The following is a 15,194-nucleotide window of genomic DNA, read 5'->3' as shown; positions in this document are numbered from 1 at the left end:
GGTGCTTGACCGTCTGAGTCACCAGGGAAGCTGCCCCTTCAGGTCCCTCCGAGCCCCCTCTGCACAGGAAATTCATTCTGCAGTGTTGTAGCTCATGCTTTTCAACCAAAAGCCAACTTTTAATAACTGTCGACAATTCAGTTGTCAACTGATAACACTGTCAACTGACCAGCCTGAAAAAAATATATTCTTGTTCAATATGTAAATCAAGTAAGTTTTCTAGACATACACCCACGAGAAGTTCAGGAGATGGAAATGTTTATTATTCATTAATCTTTTGATTGCAACTACCATAATTTTTAAGGTTTAACTTGGTAGCAAACTTGATTAATAACACTTCCAGGAGTTCACAATTCCAAGGCTAAGGTTCCGATTAAGGTAATATGGTTATCAATTTAATATAAATGAAGCTTTTGAAAAAGGGTGAAAGCAGTCTGCCTCTTATAGGAAAATATAAATGATCCAGACTTTAGTCCTAGTAACATAAGTACACTTTAGTGCTACAACAGTTAAAGAGAAAGATCTTAAGATCAGAAAGGAGCACCGCTATGTTCTTCGACGACGTGTGTGTTCTGGCCACAGCATGCTAGCGTGAGTAAGGCAGTGTGCGCAGCATGGGCGTGCAGGGTGCGGTGAGCAGCGGTGCCGGGCGGACACGGCGCGGGGCAGCTCCCCAGGCTCCCGTCAGTCATCTTCGCCTCCACAGAGCAGCAGCAGGGCTTTCTTATAGTCCCCAGACGTGTCCCCCTGAAACCCAAATGCACTCCGTTAACCTTCAGGACTCACGGAAGCCACAGAAAAGAAAATATTAAGACAGATCCGGTAACATGTTTTATTCATACGACTTTTCTCCGAGTGACTTTCACATCAGGGATGTTATAGAGAGTATCCTGCGGATGCAACTGATGTTTAACTTTATAATTTTACCCCTTAAAAGCTCAGTCCTATCTAAGACAGTGAAGTATGTTCTTCCCTCCAGTAACACAGAGAACAGGGAAGCTTTTATAACCGTGTGCAACTCAAGCCTTCTGAACACACTCTAAGTCTCTGTCACACTGTGTATGTCTGGCTATGGGGGGTGGGCCACGCTGGGACTGCCTGGCTCCATGGCTTTGCCTCAGACAGGAGGGCAAGATACATTTTGCCTCTGCTTGTCTCATGCACAGATATGTGTGATAAGTTGTGTTTCAAGCTATGAGTCACTGGAAGAACTCTGTAGTACCCATCAGCCAAGCCACATCTCACACACACACACACACACACACAAAGGAAAAACTTGCTCAACTGAAATGCTGCTTTGCACACAACCCACATTCCCCTTTATCAAACAGAAAGAGAGAGACAAAGACAGGAAGGAAGGAGGGAAGGGACGAAGGGAGGGAGGGAGGAAGGGAAACAAAAGAAAAACTCAGAAGGCTTCAAGCCAAATTTAATCACAAACCACAGTGTCCCTTGCTTTTTAAAGAACAAAAATGAGAGCAATACTTAAGCTCTTTACTTACTCCTAATATGACCTGTTTGGTTCTTTGCTGAACTATGAACCAATACTAGAAACCAGGTGATAACAGACAAGAAAGAAAAGACCGATATGTTAATAAAAGAAAGGAGAAACTGATAAAGACAGCTGGAACTGATAAAAGGCAGAAAGAACAAACAGTGTTGAGGACAAGACTGGATTTAGTGAGTCATCTGTCACCACTACTTAATAACACTTCTAAGCTCACCCGGAGCCTCAGCCTCACCAAGAGTCAACCCTTCACTCGGGACCAGCATCTGCACTTCAGGAGACACTATGCTGAATTCTGTACCTCAGAGCTCTAGAAACACCACTAGAATTTTAAAGTTGACAGAAGAATCGGGTTCTCCCATCCGTGTCTTCCACGCTATTTATTGTCCTGCTGAGGATTTCCAAACATAATTTAAAGAAAGGTTTTACTACCTTAATCATAGAATAAAGAGAGGTGGCAAAATTCTTCCTAAACTCCTTCCTAATGTTATACAGATCAATCTCACTTCTGGAAACCACAACTCTGATGAGGGTATGATCATCTGTTCCAGCTCCCTTTAAAAAAGAAAAACAGAGACACATATTGTTTAAAAATGTCAATTATAGCATCAAACTCTCCTGAGTTGGGTGAGTCAATAAAGTAAAACAACTTAGTAGAATTCAACCACCTGTTTTAAGGAGGGGGAAAAAACCTCAAGGTCTATCCTCTAAAACATATTAGAGAAACAAATTACTTAGAAGATTCAAGGCATGCACTTACCTTCATAGCATAGTAGAGGGTTTCTGCAAGGTAGGCAGGTATACTGCGAATGGATTTCACTAAGAAAATAAATAATATAATGGTCACATGCTATTCTAATGTGAAAAGGATTAAGTAATTAAAATCAGAGGTGTCTCAGGCGTATAGCTCTACTTAAACACAAGCATGCAAGTAACACAGGTTGAAGAGCTGCTCATTCACAAGCGGCTCTGATTTCCTTGCTACAGAGTATCTCCACAGACAGCTGCTTGGGGTGGTCTCAGAGTTCTAAAGTCCACACAGACAGGCATGCAGCACAGGCGATGCTGCAAGATTTTCAACACCCCTTTCTGCTATGACCACCTTTTTGCTGAAATTTTGGCAGCCGGAGCTGTTAAGCCACAACCTTCTTCATCCCCATGAATTATGCAAATCTCCTACGAGTTTTCAATATATTCAAGCAAAAAATGTACAGTATTACCCTACGTAACCTGACAAACCTCAGACTATCTGCCTGTAATCTTAATCGAGGTATTCCCTCTGTGTTCTGTAATATCCATGGTTCATACAGAGCAGTATGAGACTTGCCCATTTCGGTAGAAACACCCAAAGAAAGAGTATGTTCCCTGAACATGTACACGTCTACCGTATGTTAGCACTCCTCAGAACGCAAGTCCACTAGTTTCAGAAATGATCACATAAAAGTTCCTCAATATTCAAAAACAGGGAGCTTCCCCCAGTGGTCCAGGGGTTAAGACCCCATGCCCTCACTGCCAAAGGCTTCGGTTCAGTCCCTGGTTGGGGAACTAAGATCCCACAAGCTGCATGGCATGGCCAAAAAAAAGAACAGGAACACTTATACACAAAAATAACAAATCGCTGATTGGAGGCAGTATTTTCTCTTTTCCAATGCTTAAGAAAAACAGCCACTGGTAACTAAAACTGTCATAACTTTTATGTGCATTCTATTTTGAACGGTCCATCTAAAAGATTTCTATTAAAATTCATTAACTACAGATTGAAATGAAAGCCTACTGTTAGGGCTGGTTCATGCATACACTGAGCTTATTTTCCAGAAGACAGACAGCACAAAAGCTTCAGCTCAACACCATATACTTGGAACAAACAGCAGACAGATGTTCACCCCAAACCCATATGAAAACTGGGACTATAGCAAACTCACAAACTGGATTTTCCCTGGATCTGGAGAGTATGGAATAATACTACAATAAACTGCACAGACTCGGTCCTCCAATTTTCCACGTTATTGTGATTATTTAGCTAAAATAAAATTCTAAACTATTTACTCAGGTTAATAACCACTATCACATTTTCCATTATAGCAAAGATACTTTTTCTAAATCAGATCCCAGCTTTCAGTGTGCTTCAAAACTGTGAGAATGGTATTCTAAAGAAAAAACTCCATGGGTATCAGAAATAACATTTACAAGAAAAATGTTTACCTTTTGAGATAATAATGCCCATACTTCAAGTTCACAATGAAATAATATTTTTAATGCCACTTCAAAATGATTTCTAAAAAAATTTATCTTAGTGTTTCCATAAGATAAAATGAAATAACCAGATGTTTCACTTTTTTGCAACATCAAAGCAGATTCTGAATTGGAAATCTAGGAGTTTGCCTCACCCATATGTCATGATTAAGCTCTCTTTTTATATAAAGAAATTGATGGTTATTTTTTACATATAGCTTCAACTGAATAAAATACTTTAGCTCTTAATACCATGAATATTATATACATTATAAAATTACTTACCAACAGCAAGAAGAAGTTGTTCCAAATTGCCAGAAGTCTCTCGGTCAATGGTTTCTTCAATTTGAAACCCTGATATAGTCATGTATTTGTCAAACACTAGAAAACATGGAAACAATATCTTAATCACATAAGAATCACTCTTTCCAGAAAGAAGATATTTACCCTAACCAGGTACTGTCCGACCAAACACGAATTTCCCCTTTATTCTTGCTGACAAACCTTGATTTTGCTCAGAATCTCAATGTGCCAAGCTCAAAACAACAGATTATAAATGTTCTTTGTTCACTCATTTCCCAGCCCCTCCTTACTAGTTATAACCAATAAGACCCAAAGGTAAATTTGCTGGAGAGGATTCTGAAAAATCTTTCTCTTTTATTAATTAAAAGTAATGGACGAATAGGATTAGTTTACCCTTTCCTTCTTGCTGTGAAAATGGCTCGCACGTTTGGAGCAACATCAGCCATCTTGTAACAATGAGGTACTGAGCATGAGAGAGAAAACCAAAGCGCTGGGGACAGTGGAGCAGAAAACAGAAAGAGCCTGGGTCCCGCAAAGCCAGCCGAGCAACGCTGCCTACAGAGAGCCCAGTCTTAAAGCCACTAGGAGCAGAAAACAGAAAGAGCCTGGGTCCCGCAAAGCCAGCCGAGCAGTGCCGCCTACAGAGAGCCCCGTCTTAAAGCCACTATCAGCAGGGTTTCCTGTTACTTGCAACTGAACTTACTACCACCAGAGAGCAGAAATACCAATGAAAACCCAGAGCTGAGCTCTGAGATACCACCTACAGCTCAGTGATTTGTGACTATGAGTAAGAATCTAGTGGCCTATCTCCCTCGTCACCCTGACAGCAAAGAGCAGAATAAGCATCTCGAGTTTGGTAAAACCTCCAACTGCAGCAAAGAGAATTATGAGATTCCCCAAGGTCACCAAGGAAGAGAAAAACAGACTCGACTCATTCAGTAAAAGCCCGTTACGCGTCAGGTGCTTTGGCATACTGGCTCTTTACTTTCAAAATTAATCAAAGTACCTGTATCACACACATTTTTATCACTCACCTCTTCTCAAATGAGACACACTTCGTGTTCCAAAGATGGTAATAAACTTTTCTTCATCTGTTCCCCATTTAAGTTCTCCAGCCTGGAACAAAGCCTATAAAAAAATTCAACTTCAATTAATAAATTGCTCTCCCATCTCATTTCCAGGTTCTTAATCACGCTTGTGTGGTATTCCCTGAATACTAATTTGCCTGACTCCTATTTATATTTCAATTCTAATGTTTCCTACTCTGAAACTCAGTTCACTAAGTTTGGAGCCACTTCAAAGCTCACCACTGAACTCTGCCACAGGAAATTAATGGGTCAGAACAATAAAGCAGGATAACAGTGCTAGGTTAAACGTTTCCAAAGTGTCTACCATGACTTGCAATCATTCAAGAGCAATGATATGTGCGGTGGGAAGTTCTGATTACCTCACTGCTCATACACCCATGTATAGACCAAGAAGGGGTCTGTGATGTGTGTTATGCTTGCTCTGTAGTTGTTCAATAACATATGATAAAACTCCAGTCTCTTTACAACTGAAATTTAGCCAATGCTAGCTACAAAAAGTTTTCCTATTTGTAAGCGATCACACGAATCTTTTTAAAGGTTGTGAATGCAGCACAGTGCCTGGCATAGAGCAGGCACTTAACATACATTTGTTGAACAGTTTGAGTGTCTATATTTACTTTTTAACATGCAAAGAATATACTCTCCGATATTCATATCATTGCTGAAAAAATTACTCAACCATCATCATTAAATCTGAGTCCACATACTGAGATGTTGACAATTCATTAAAAGTCAAAGAATCAGTCTTCATAATGTCTATCCTACCCTTTTACTCATTTCAAGGTAAGTATGCTATTACAGCAAGCCAAATGCAACTGCTGAGACTACTACTGAGCTGTCCTTATGCCCACGGGTGGTGAAACAAATGGCAGGAGGTGATCAAAGCACGTGTTCGGATGCAGAATTTTTGATCACAGTATGTTTTAAGAATACAGGCGATACCGCTGCTAGGTCTATTTTCTTTTACACTTCCAGAGAAACATATTCACACCCAATATCGAAATCAACTTATCTTAATGATTAAAATAAACAGTATCAATCCTGGTCATGTGAGCATGTTCTTCAAAACTAAGAAGTTATTACAAGAGTCTTGCAAGTATCTAAACTTTAGAACCATATCAGGATGCTATAGACCTCTTAAGATAACTTTTTAAATCTAACTGCAAAATAACACATTCATTGATAAATTTTATAAAACAGTGAGAAAACATAAATAAGAAAATTTAAATTACCAAGAATTTTCAACTTCCTGAAGATACTGGCTACTACCTCTAGAATGTTTTCACATATAGGTAAGATATACACATACATTAACACTTAAAAGTGGGGAATTACTCACCCTGTACAATAATGCATGCACTGCTGAAGCTCTCCTTTCTTATCAATTGTTTTATATTTTAGGGTTATTCTCTAGGAGCTATAGCTTGCATGGGACTAACTGGTTGAGATGGCTATTTTTAACTGCAGCCCTTAATTCTCTTGTAAGAATTGTTTGGGATCATTATCTAGTCTAGAACCACTACCAGGGGAACCTGGTGGCCCAGGGGCTGACTCAGTACTTCCAAGCAGGGGGTGTGGGTTCCACACCTGGTCAGGACACGAGGAACCCACAAGCCACCCAGCGCATCCGAAGTATTAAAAAAAACAAAACCTAACACTAAATCAATCGTATGCAATACTAATGACGGCACCGTCAGAGCAATATTTAAGGTTTTAGTTTATCTTATTTTAAGGTAAGGGTTAAGATGAGGCTGCCCAGTGTCCACAGAGCTGGACGTCAAGAGGGGTCCTCACACCGGCTTAGCCTCCCTCTTCTCTAAGAAGGGGCCTTTCAGTTCCCACAAGCAGGGTGATAACCTCTGGCTCCCATGAAGAATACAGAGGTTTAGGAAACAAAAAAAGACCTGGTCCTTGTATTTATCTCTGTTTGTATTTACTTATCTTGGATGAATTACTTAATCGCTTAAGCCTCAGGGTCTTCATCTACACAGGAATACTATTTCTGTAGTTACTGATGGGGATTATATAGCTCACATAATGAATTCACGAAACACTACTAGGCAATCAATAGAAGGAATTCAATAAATATTGATTCCCTTCTCCCTCCTTCGTTTAAGAGCTCAACTTTGTCTTCACAGAAAGTATAAAACAAAGATTTGGTGGGGGAAGAAATAAAATTAGTTCAACATACTAAAAATGTTTTTTAAAAAAGTGAATTATCTACAGAATGTTCAATGCCCAGGTGAATGACTCACTGAGGCTTACCAAATCCCTAAAATAATAGGAATCTTCTTGGTGCAAGGAATCAGCAGAGAAAAAAATTCAAAAGCTTATGAAAGGGCCCTTTAGTTGTCTTGTATTACTCTGAATTATGAAATCTGAAATTCTCACTGGGGCTTCCCATGTAGCTCAGACAGTAAAGGATCTGCCTGCAATGCAGGAGACCAGGGTTCGATCCCTGGGTTGGCAAGATCCTCTGGAGAAGGAAACGGAAGCCCACTCCAGTGTTCCTGTCTGGAGCATCCCGTGGATAGAGGAGCCTGGCAGGCTACCGTCCACGGGGTGGCACAGAGCCAGACACGACGGAGTGACTGACACTTTCACTTTTGAGGGATTTACAGGCACACTGCAAGTCTGAGAAGTGCATGCTCTGAGCAGAGGACTCAGGGAAACGGACGTGAGAATGTCCCATTCGCACTCCGTGGCCTCCGCCTGCAGCAGGGCTCCCATCACACCAGCAGCCCCCGCCCGCTAACGCCGGCCTCGCTGCGGGCACCAGAGATGGCTGAAGCTGCTCCTCTCACGGTGCTCATGGCCCCGAGAGGCATCCAGAAGCCCCTCCTGAGACTGAGAGCGTGAGGACCAGCATGGCTCCTACCGAGCACACACAACGCCCGCCTGCAAGGCACAGGGCTCACCTCAACAACACGCAAAGCCCTAACGTCGGGGAGCACGCATGTGGGGGCTGGTTCAGCTGTTCCCTCAAGGCCAAGGTGAAGCTAGATCTTTCCTTACAACCTATATTTAATCAGCACATTTTAGGGAGGGAGAAATAAGAGAGAGGAGCTATCAGATAAGAACAGCAAGACTGTGGTCTAGTGAGAGAGGAAGGGCTTCAGAGTCAGATAAGCCCAGGGGGAAATTCCAGCTCCACTGCGGCTCAGTGGGGGCCATGGGCTTGTTCCTCAAAGCCCTGAGCGCCAGCTTCCTTGTTTACAGACTGGAAATGATGCCCTCTCTGTTGGAGTGATGCACTGGTCCACTCGTGAGTTCTCTACTGAGTGCTGATCCTATGCCCTGGGTGGGCACTCAGGTCAATGGGCAGCTTCCAGGTCAGGCGGCACGGCCGTGACAGGGAGCTGGAGATGCTCCCGCCTCCCCTGCAAGGAGCACCGGCACAACACCTGGGCTTCGGGCAGGGCGACCTGGAAAGAGCCAACATGAGGACCGAGCCCTGAAGAGGAATGAGGTGACAAAGCGGAGATGGGGTGGGAGGAGAAGGCTGGAGGCGTAAGAGAGCGAGAGACAGATGATAAAACCACATTTAGGGGCCTGAACTTTATCCTGCAGACACTCAGCTCCACTGAAGGTTTTTTAAGGTTTTAAACAGAGATGGGACAAACAGGTTTGCATTTTATAAGGGATAATGAGGAAAACGTCAAATACTTCACAGACAGCCCTCCGCACACATTCCTTTCCTTTCCTTTTCCTTCTCCAGCCACAGACATGATAGCATCCTAACACCATACCGAAATCAACCCAATTTAGATTAGAATAACGTTCCCCTCTTTTCTATTAACAAAGTCAGATTACACATACAAAAGCTGCTTCACAGGGAACAGTCAACTGCAGGAGTGAATATAGCTTTTCCCCTTTCAATGGTGAATAACTAACAATCAAAATTTTATATTTTATTACAGGCGTACCTCTTTATTGCATGCTTTACAGATATTTCATTTTTCACAAACTGAAGGTTTGTAAACAACCCTGAGTCAGGCAAGTTTACCAGAACCATTTTTCCAATATTTGCTCACTTTTGTCTCTCTGGGTCATATTTTGGTAATTCTCACAACATTTCAAAACTTTTTCATTATTATTACATTTATCATGGTGATGTGTGATCAGTGACCTTTGATGTTACTATGTAGTTGTTTTTTTTTTAGCAATGAAGTATTTTTATTTAGGGCTTCCAAGGTGGCACAGTGGTAAAGAATCTGCCTACCAATGCAGGAGACACAGGTTCAATCTCTGGGTGGCAAAGATTCCCTGCAGAAGAGAATGGCAACCCACAAGTATTCTTGTCTGGAGAATCCCATGGACAGAGGAGCCTGGTGGGCTGCAGTCCTTTGGTTTGAAACGAGTTGGACACAACTTTGCAACTGAGCTCCAGCACTGTTCATTTAAGGGAGATACACTTTTTAAGATATAATGCTATTGCACACTTACTGAAGTATCGTGTAAACATAACTTTTATATACACTGAGAAACAGGACAATTTCTGTAACTTGCTTTATTTTGATAGTCAGTTTAGGGTGGTGGTCCAGAATCAAATCCACACTATCTCCAAGGTAAGCCTATATGGGAAATGTGACCAGAGAGACAGGACTATGGGATGTGCTTCTAGGAGCCCAAGTAATTCCTTCATTAACATTTTCCAGTTTTCAGGTCTCATGTTTCAAATTTCCCAACACTTATCTCCTACATTTGACTACTTTACAAACCACATGCAGACTATAATGGGATTTAAAAGCAACTTAAGTACAAAAATTTATTTAGGGAGTCGCTGAAGAGCAACTGAGGAAAGGACAATTCTATTTACAATTCTATCAAAGAATAGGAGGTGGGTTCTTCAAATACTACAATAACATGTCATCTCTTACATAATAAAACACCATTTATCACTAAAATACTTTATCTTTTCTTCTTTGTCCTTTCCTGCCAGAAACTGACTGCCACATGGCCGGTAGCATTCATAAACCTGGTTTTCCTATAAAATTCTCTATTTTGGGAACGTTTAATAATCTAAAGAAAAGTAACACATCCAGGTGGAATTCAATATTTACATGAAATTTATTTTTTTGTTTCAGCTTTGGGATAAAATATCTTGTTGCCCAGATCAAAATGAGCGACATTAACTTACATGTGTCTTGTGATTTGTAAATAACCCATCAGGTTACTTTTAGATGCTATTTTAAGATGTTATGGTTTTCCATTAGCATGGTTTTCTTCTCATTTATGTCATAATAAAGTCATCACCTAAGTCTCACATACCTGAGCATCTTGTTCAACCTGTGCTTCATCAATTCTAGTGTCAGGGTCTCTATTAGCCTAGAAGAGATATGTCACATTATTGAATGACATGAGCATTTTCATTCAAAAAAAACAACAGTTCCACCAGATGGTTACGCACATAAAGCTTTTTCTCTTAGGAATAATATGCTTTTATTAAGATCTTACCAATTCTGCAATATTTTAGGTTATCACACAAGCACTGTTCAAAACCAACCTAACCCTTTTGGTTTTAAAATCTATGAATAAAAGAGGACAGTGGTATTAAAAAAAAAAAAAGCAGCTATGAGTTAGCTATTAAGAATTCAGGTCAGATATGCTGAAACACAAACAAACGCTGGCACCACACAGCCAGAATCAAGCAAGTACCAGAAATAATGAAAAGAATTTTAAGTGACCTTACTTAACCAATTTCAGACTAGTCCAGCTTCAGATTTAGTCCAACCACAAATAGTCTCTAGCCAATACCTGAAGGAGGACCACCAACATCCTCTGGTAGTACCCTGAAGTATCGCCCACCACATCATCTTCCAGGCTCGAGCCATATTCTGCAACAGAATAATGTCACTTATTTACAGCTTCTGTCAACGAGAAAAGGATATCTTGCCGCATGAATCAAATGGAAGACACATGAAGGAAGAAATATTTGATTAGCATAACAGCTTACCCTTCTCTGAGTGCGCTACAGACTGAAGGGTAAATGCTTTGAGTGAGAGGCTGGATAAAAACAAATAGTCTCCTAAGAGCATTTGGTTCAAACTTAAATCATGACTTAGTCATTTAGAAATGCTCTCAACCAATGCAGTTATTAATCTGTAGATACCGGATGGTGCTGGAAAGCCTCTAAAATATAATCAACCTTAATTTCAAATTTTTGCTTTGCTTTCCTTTCAAATGTTTTACATGATTCATCTCCTAAGGTCTCCCATTCTCTAATATTCTGAGTTTTTTTCCTTTGGGGAATGGCCTTTCCCTAACAAGATACTTCTCGTCTGCAACAGAGTTATTTCTGAGAGACAACAGGTATATTTTTAAATATGTCTTCCCCCTCTCTATTTCCAGCTGTTCAACATAAAACCACAGCAAAGGGGAGAACCAGGATTTGCACAAGTCTAGAGACACGTTTCACTGTCTTTCAACCAGCTGCTATTAAAGGAACAGCTATTGAAAGTACTGAAAGTGAAAGTCTGTCGCTAATGGAGTCTTTCACGATCTCATGGATGATACCGCACCAGGCTCCTCTGTCCATGGAATTCTCCAGGCAAGAATACAAGTAAGCTGCCATTTCCTTCTCTGGGGGATCTTCCCAACCCAGGGATCAGACCTGCATCTCCTGCATTGGCAGGCAGATGCTTTACCACTGAGCCAACGAGGAAGCCCACTGAAGGTGTTACTCCAAGGCATTTAAATACGTCATCATTATTTGAAGGGAGACAAACTTTAAAAGCTTGAAACTTCTAGAGGTACAAAAGAGATATATATTTCAATCAGTTGCTCAAATACAAAACTTTGATGGAATTTTTTATTCCTTCCTTTACTCCAACACCTATATAAATATATATATATATACATATATAACCATCAGATGCTTTTAATTTCTCCTCTCTCTGATTTATTTGCCTCATACCTCCCACCAACCTAGGTTGAGCCACAACTGGCCAGCTTACCTCCCCTAATACAGCTACCTAATCAGTCTCTTAACTCAAGTCTCCCGCCTCCATCAATTGTCCCTTTTGTCCACCACCCATTCAGGAGCTTAAAGCATGCCCAAGCTCCTACTCTAGTCATAGGAAACCACGTGTACCAGAGCCTGACCACAGCTGTTCCATTCAGCTTATCCCCCCACCAGCCAGGCTCTCTCTGTCCCTCAACCCTGTCTCCACACCATGGCAGTCAGGGGGCGCACCGTGACCAAAAATGCCCACTTCACCCATGCAAAGCCTCTCCCGTCTGGAAAACTCTGGCTCAGCGTCTGACTGCACCTTGAAGCCTCCCTTAACACCCAAAGCCACAATGACTTCTCTTCTCTGAATGAATTCTTGCATTAAACATGTTTTGCACTTTACTAGCCTTTAACTCTTGAAGCTTTTCTAAGTCACGTCACCCCTAAACAGACTGCAAACTCCTTGAGGACAGGAGCATTTTTTGCATCCTTCATGCCAGCCAGCACACTGCTGGGCACAGAGCTAGTGTACACGAACACAGGGGAGGGAAGGACCCCACAGCTACTACGCTCTCAGGGCACTGCGTCTGCCATCCAGCAGTACAAAGGCTCACTCATCGGAGTCAGCATCCCCGCAAAGAGATAGCTGAATGCTGTATGAGGTAAGACTCAACAGTGATCAGCTGCAGCTGAGATACATATGTCCCCTTTGCTTCAGTGGCTTGGACCTATCCAACTACAAAAACAGGAGCAGGAAAGAGAGATCCAGCACTTCAAAAGGTCATTATTTAGCTGCCACGGATTTCACAGTTCTAATTACCTGGGTTCCAGTGTCACTTCTAAGATGAACAAACTAATGGCAAAGCAGGGACCTGTTTTCCAAGCGGCAGGCACTAGGCCTGGAGGCCTGCTGACTGAGCCGACAACCTGGATGGTCTGACCCTCCTCCGTCAGGAGAGGGCAGGGTCCTCTATGGAAAATCTGATGAGAAAAGAACTCTCTACTTCTACTTTGCATTACATTCTTTTGGTTCCATTAACAGGCTATGCTTCAGATCAAATCAAAGATTTTTTTTCCACACACACACAAAAATTTATTAAAAAAAAAAAAAATACACCAAAAAGAAGAGTCAAAATGCAGAGTATTCAAGCACTGTCCTTAGCTAAAACAACATACATGTACTCAGACATTATCACCTCTGATTTGGGCGAGGTTTTCTTTTCCTTTTCAGTAACTTTTAACTTCTACTAACATAAAACAATTTTTTTTAAGGAAGACAGACCACTTACATTTTAAATTTAGTATAAAAGAGACAACCTGTATATTCCTACACTGACTGTAAATCCTGTGTGAAAATCAGCTCCATCCTCATCAGAAGGTTCTTACAAATACTAAAGTAGTTACAGGTACAGAAAAAAGGCAGTCTTTTCCTACTGAAAAAGAAATGACTTTGAATTGTTGATTATTTGTTTATTCATTCATTCACTCATTCATTTGTGTATGGCCTACCACCTGGAACTCTAAATAACTGCATTCACTTTAATGAAACAGTGACAGCAGAAATGAAGGAAAATATAATTTGAAACATTTACCTTCTTCATAAACTTTTTTTATGGCTCTCAATTCTTCAGGGGTCCTTGAAGCAATAATTTCTGTCAGGACTTTTTCATTTGTCCCAGCTCCCTGTTTGGAGATTTATATTTTATAGAAAAAAACAAAACAAAACATGCTAATAAGATTAAAAAGAAAGCGATTTTTCCCAGAATAGCTGTTATTCAAATTGCAAAAATATGGAAATATTATCCAACATAACATTCATTTCTTGTATATGGGTTCTATTAGTTACAGAAATACAAAATTTCATATTAATTTTCTTTCTAAAGACAATTTTATCATTTTTGTCTAATAAAAAATGTTTACTGTATGTTATGTGTATACATAATATATAACAGATCACATAAACTTGTAATTTTATCAGTTTAATTCTAAATAGTTTAATAAAACATAAAACATTTTAACGAAACAGGAAATAATAAAAATGGTAAAATATTAATAAAATAAAAATTTTAAAAATGGTAAAATAAAAAATTTACATAACTTTACACAGACGAACACTGAGACTTAAATCATATGTACCTCAAAGCATAAGCAACTCTGCCCTCAAATTAAGTTCTCTATGGGTCACAGGGAAACTCAATAATGAAGGTAACAATAAATGTGGCATGGCTTAGTTATGAGGAACCAGTTATTGGATCAGTATAAAGGAACTGGCACTTGCTGTCTGAAGCTCTGAAGAGTAATTGTAGTTTGTTTTCCTTCCTGATAAAAGTCTTATCTACACTGTTAAACTAGAAGATACAAGCAATGACACAGCTGAACTTAATTTTAAAAGATAACATACTGAAGGCTTAATTTCTTTGTATTTCTGTTTCTTTACCAAAAACGAAACACTGAAACAAACCAGGTTTATGCTCTGGCAAAATTTTAGCTACTACTAACATTTCAAAAGGCTGAAAAAAGATTTTCTTTATTCCAGAGAATCACTGTAAGAAAATGAAGCAGCAGAGAAAGTTTCTCACTTGACAAGCCCTCTCTTCCCTCCACGGGAGCTACATGATGATCTGGCTGTTAATTTCAGTTTGCCCATTCAAAACCTAAATACTAAGGACTGAGCTACTTCCAGTCCCATAAACCTAAACAAATGATTCAATGTAGTCATATTTTATACAACATTCCAAACACCAGGCAAGGGAATATACATTTAAGTTACTCGCTACAATGAAATTATATCAAGCTTACCAGCTGCTTCATTTTAGTATTCAGAAGTACAGGAAAGTACAAAAGGGTATTAGAAAATCTTTCTTATCTCAAAGTCTCAAAGTTCTCTTCAAAACTTCATCTTTTAAGCTAACACTATTGACAATATTGTTGCCTAATCAGGTAACTTTCCAAACTAAAGGACTGAATAACTAATCTGTAACATTTTGAAAACATATCTCAAAATTAGGAAATAAGCATGAAATAAAACATAAAAGCCTGTAAAATATATTAAAAATTTTAAAAAAACACTATCATTGAGTTAACTATACAAAAGGGTTAAATAACACACATC

The 15,194-nt window shown here is 40.0% G+C and overlaps 1 protein-coding gene across 2 annotated transcripts in view; it reads right to left on the bottom strand.

Annotated features, from left to right (window-relative positions):
* Window positions 1-241: 241 nt before the first annotated feature.
* ANXA5 (annexin A5) overlaps window positions 242-15,194 on the bottom strand; it is a 31,305-nt gene continuing 16,352 nt past the window's right edge. For both annotated transcript variants that reach the window (XM_061164103.1, XM_061164102.1), the window contains 8 exons: window positions 13,675-13,765; window positions 10,888-10,967; window positions 10,402-10,458; window positions 5,077-5,170; window positions 4,025-4,120; window positions 2,268-2,326; window positions 1,940-2,062; window positions 242-747 (listed from right to left, as the gene is read on the bottom strand). In XM_061164103.1, the coding sequence (XP_061020086.1) occupies window positions 685-747; window positions 1,940-2,062; window positions 2,268-2,326; window positions 4,025-4,120; window positions 5,077-5,170; window positions 10,402-10,458; window positions 10,888-10,967; window positions 13,675-13,765 (663 nt within the window). In that variant the 3' untranslated portion in view covers window positions 242-684. The remainder of the gene's footprint in view (window positions 748-1,939; window positions 2,063-2,267; window positions 2,327-4,024; window positions 4,121-5,076; window positions 5,171-10,401; window positions 10,459-10,887; window positions 10,968-13,674; window positions 13,766-15,194) is intronic.

This window comes from Dama dama, chromosome 17, assembly GCF_033118175.1.
Source record: "Dama dama isolate Ldn47 chromosome 17, ASM3311817v1, whole genome shotgun sequence".
NCBI lineage: Eukaryota > Metazoa > Chordata > Mammalia > Artiodactyla > Cervidae > Dama > Dama dama.
This window is presented reverse-complemented; position numbering and strand designations above follow the sequence as displayed.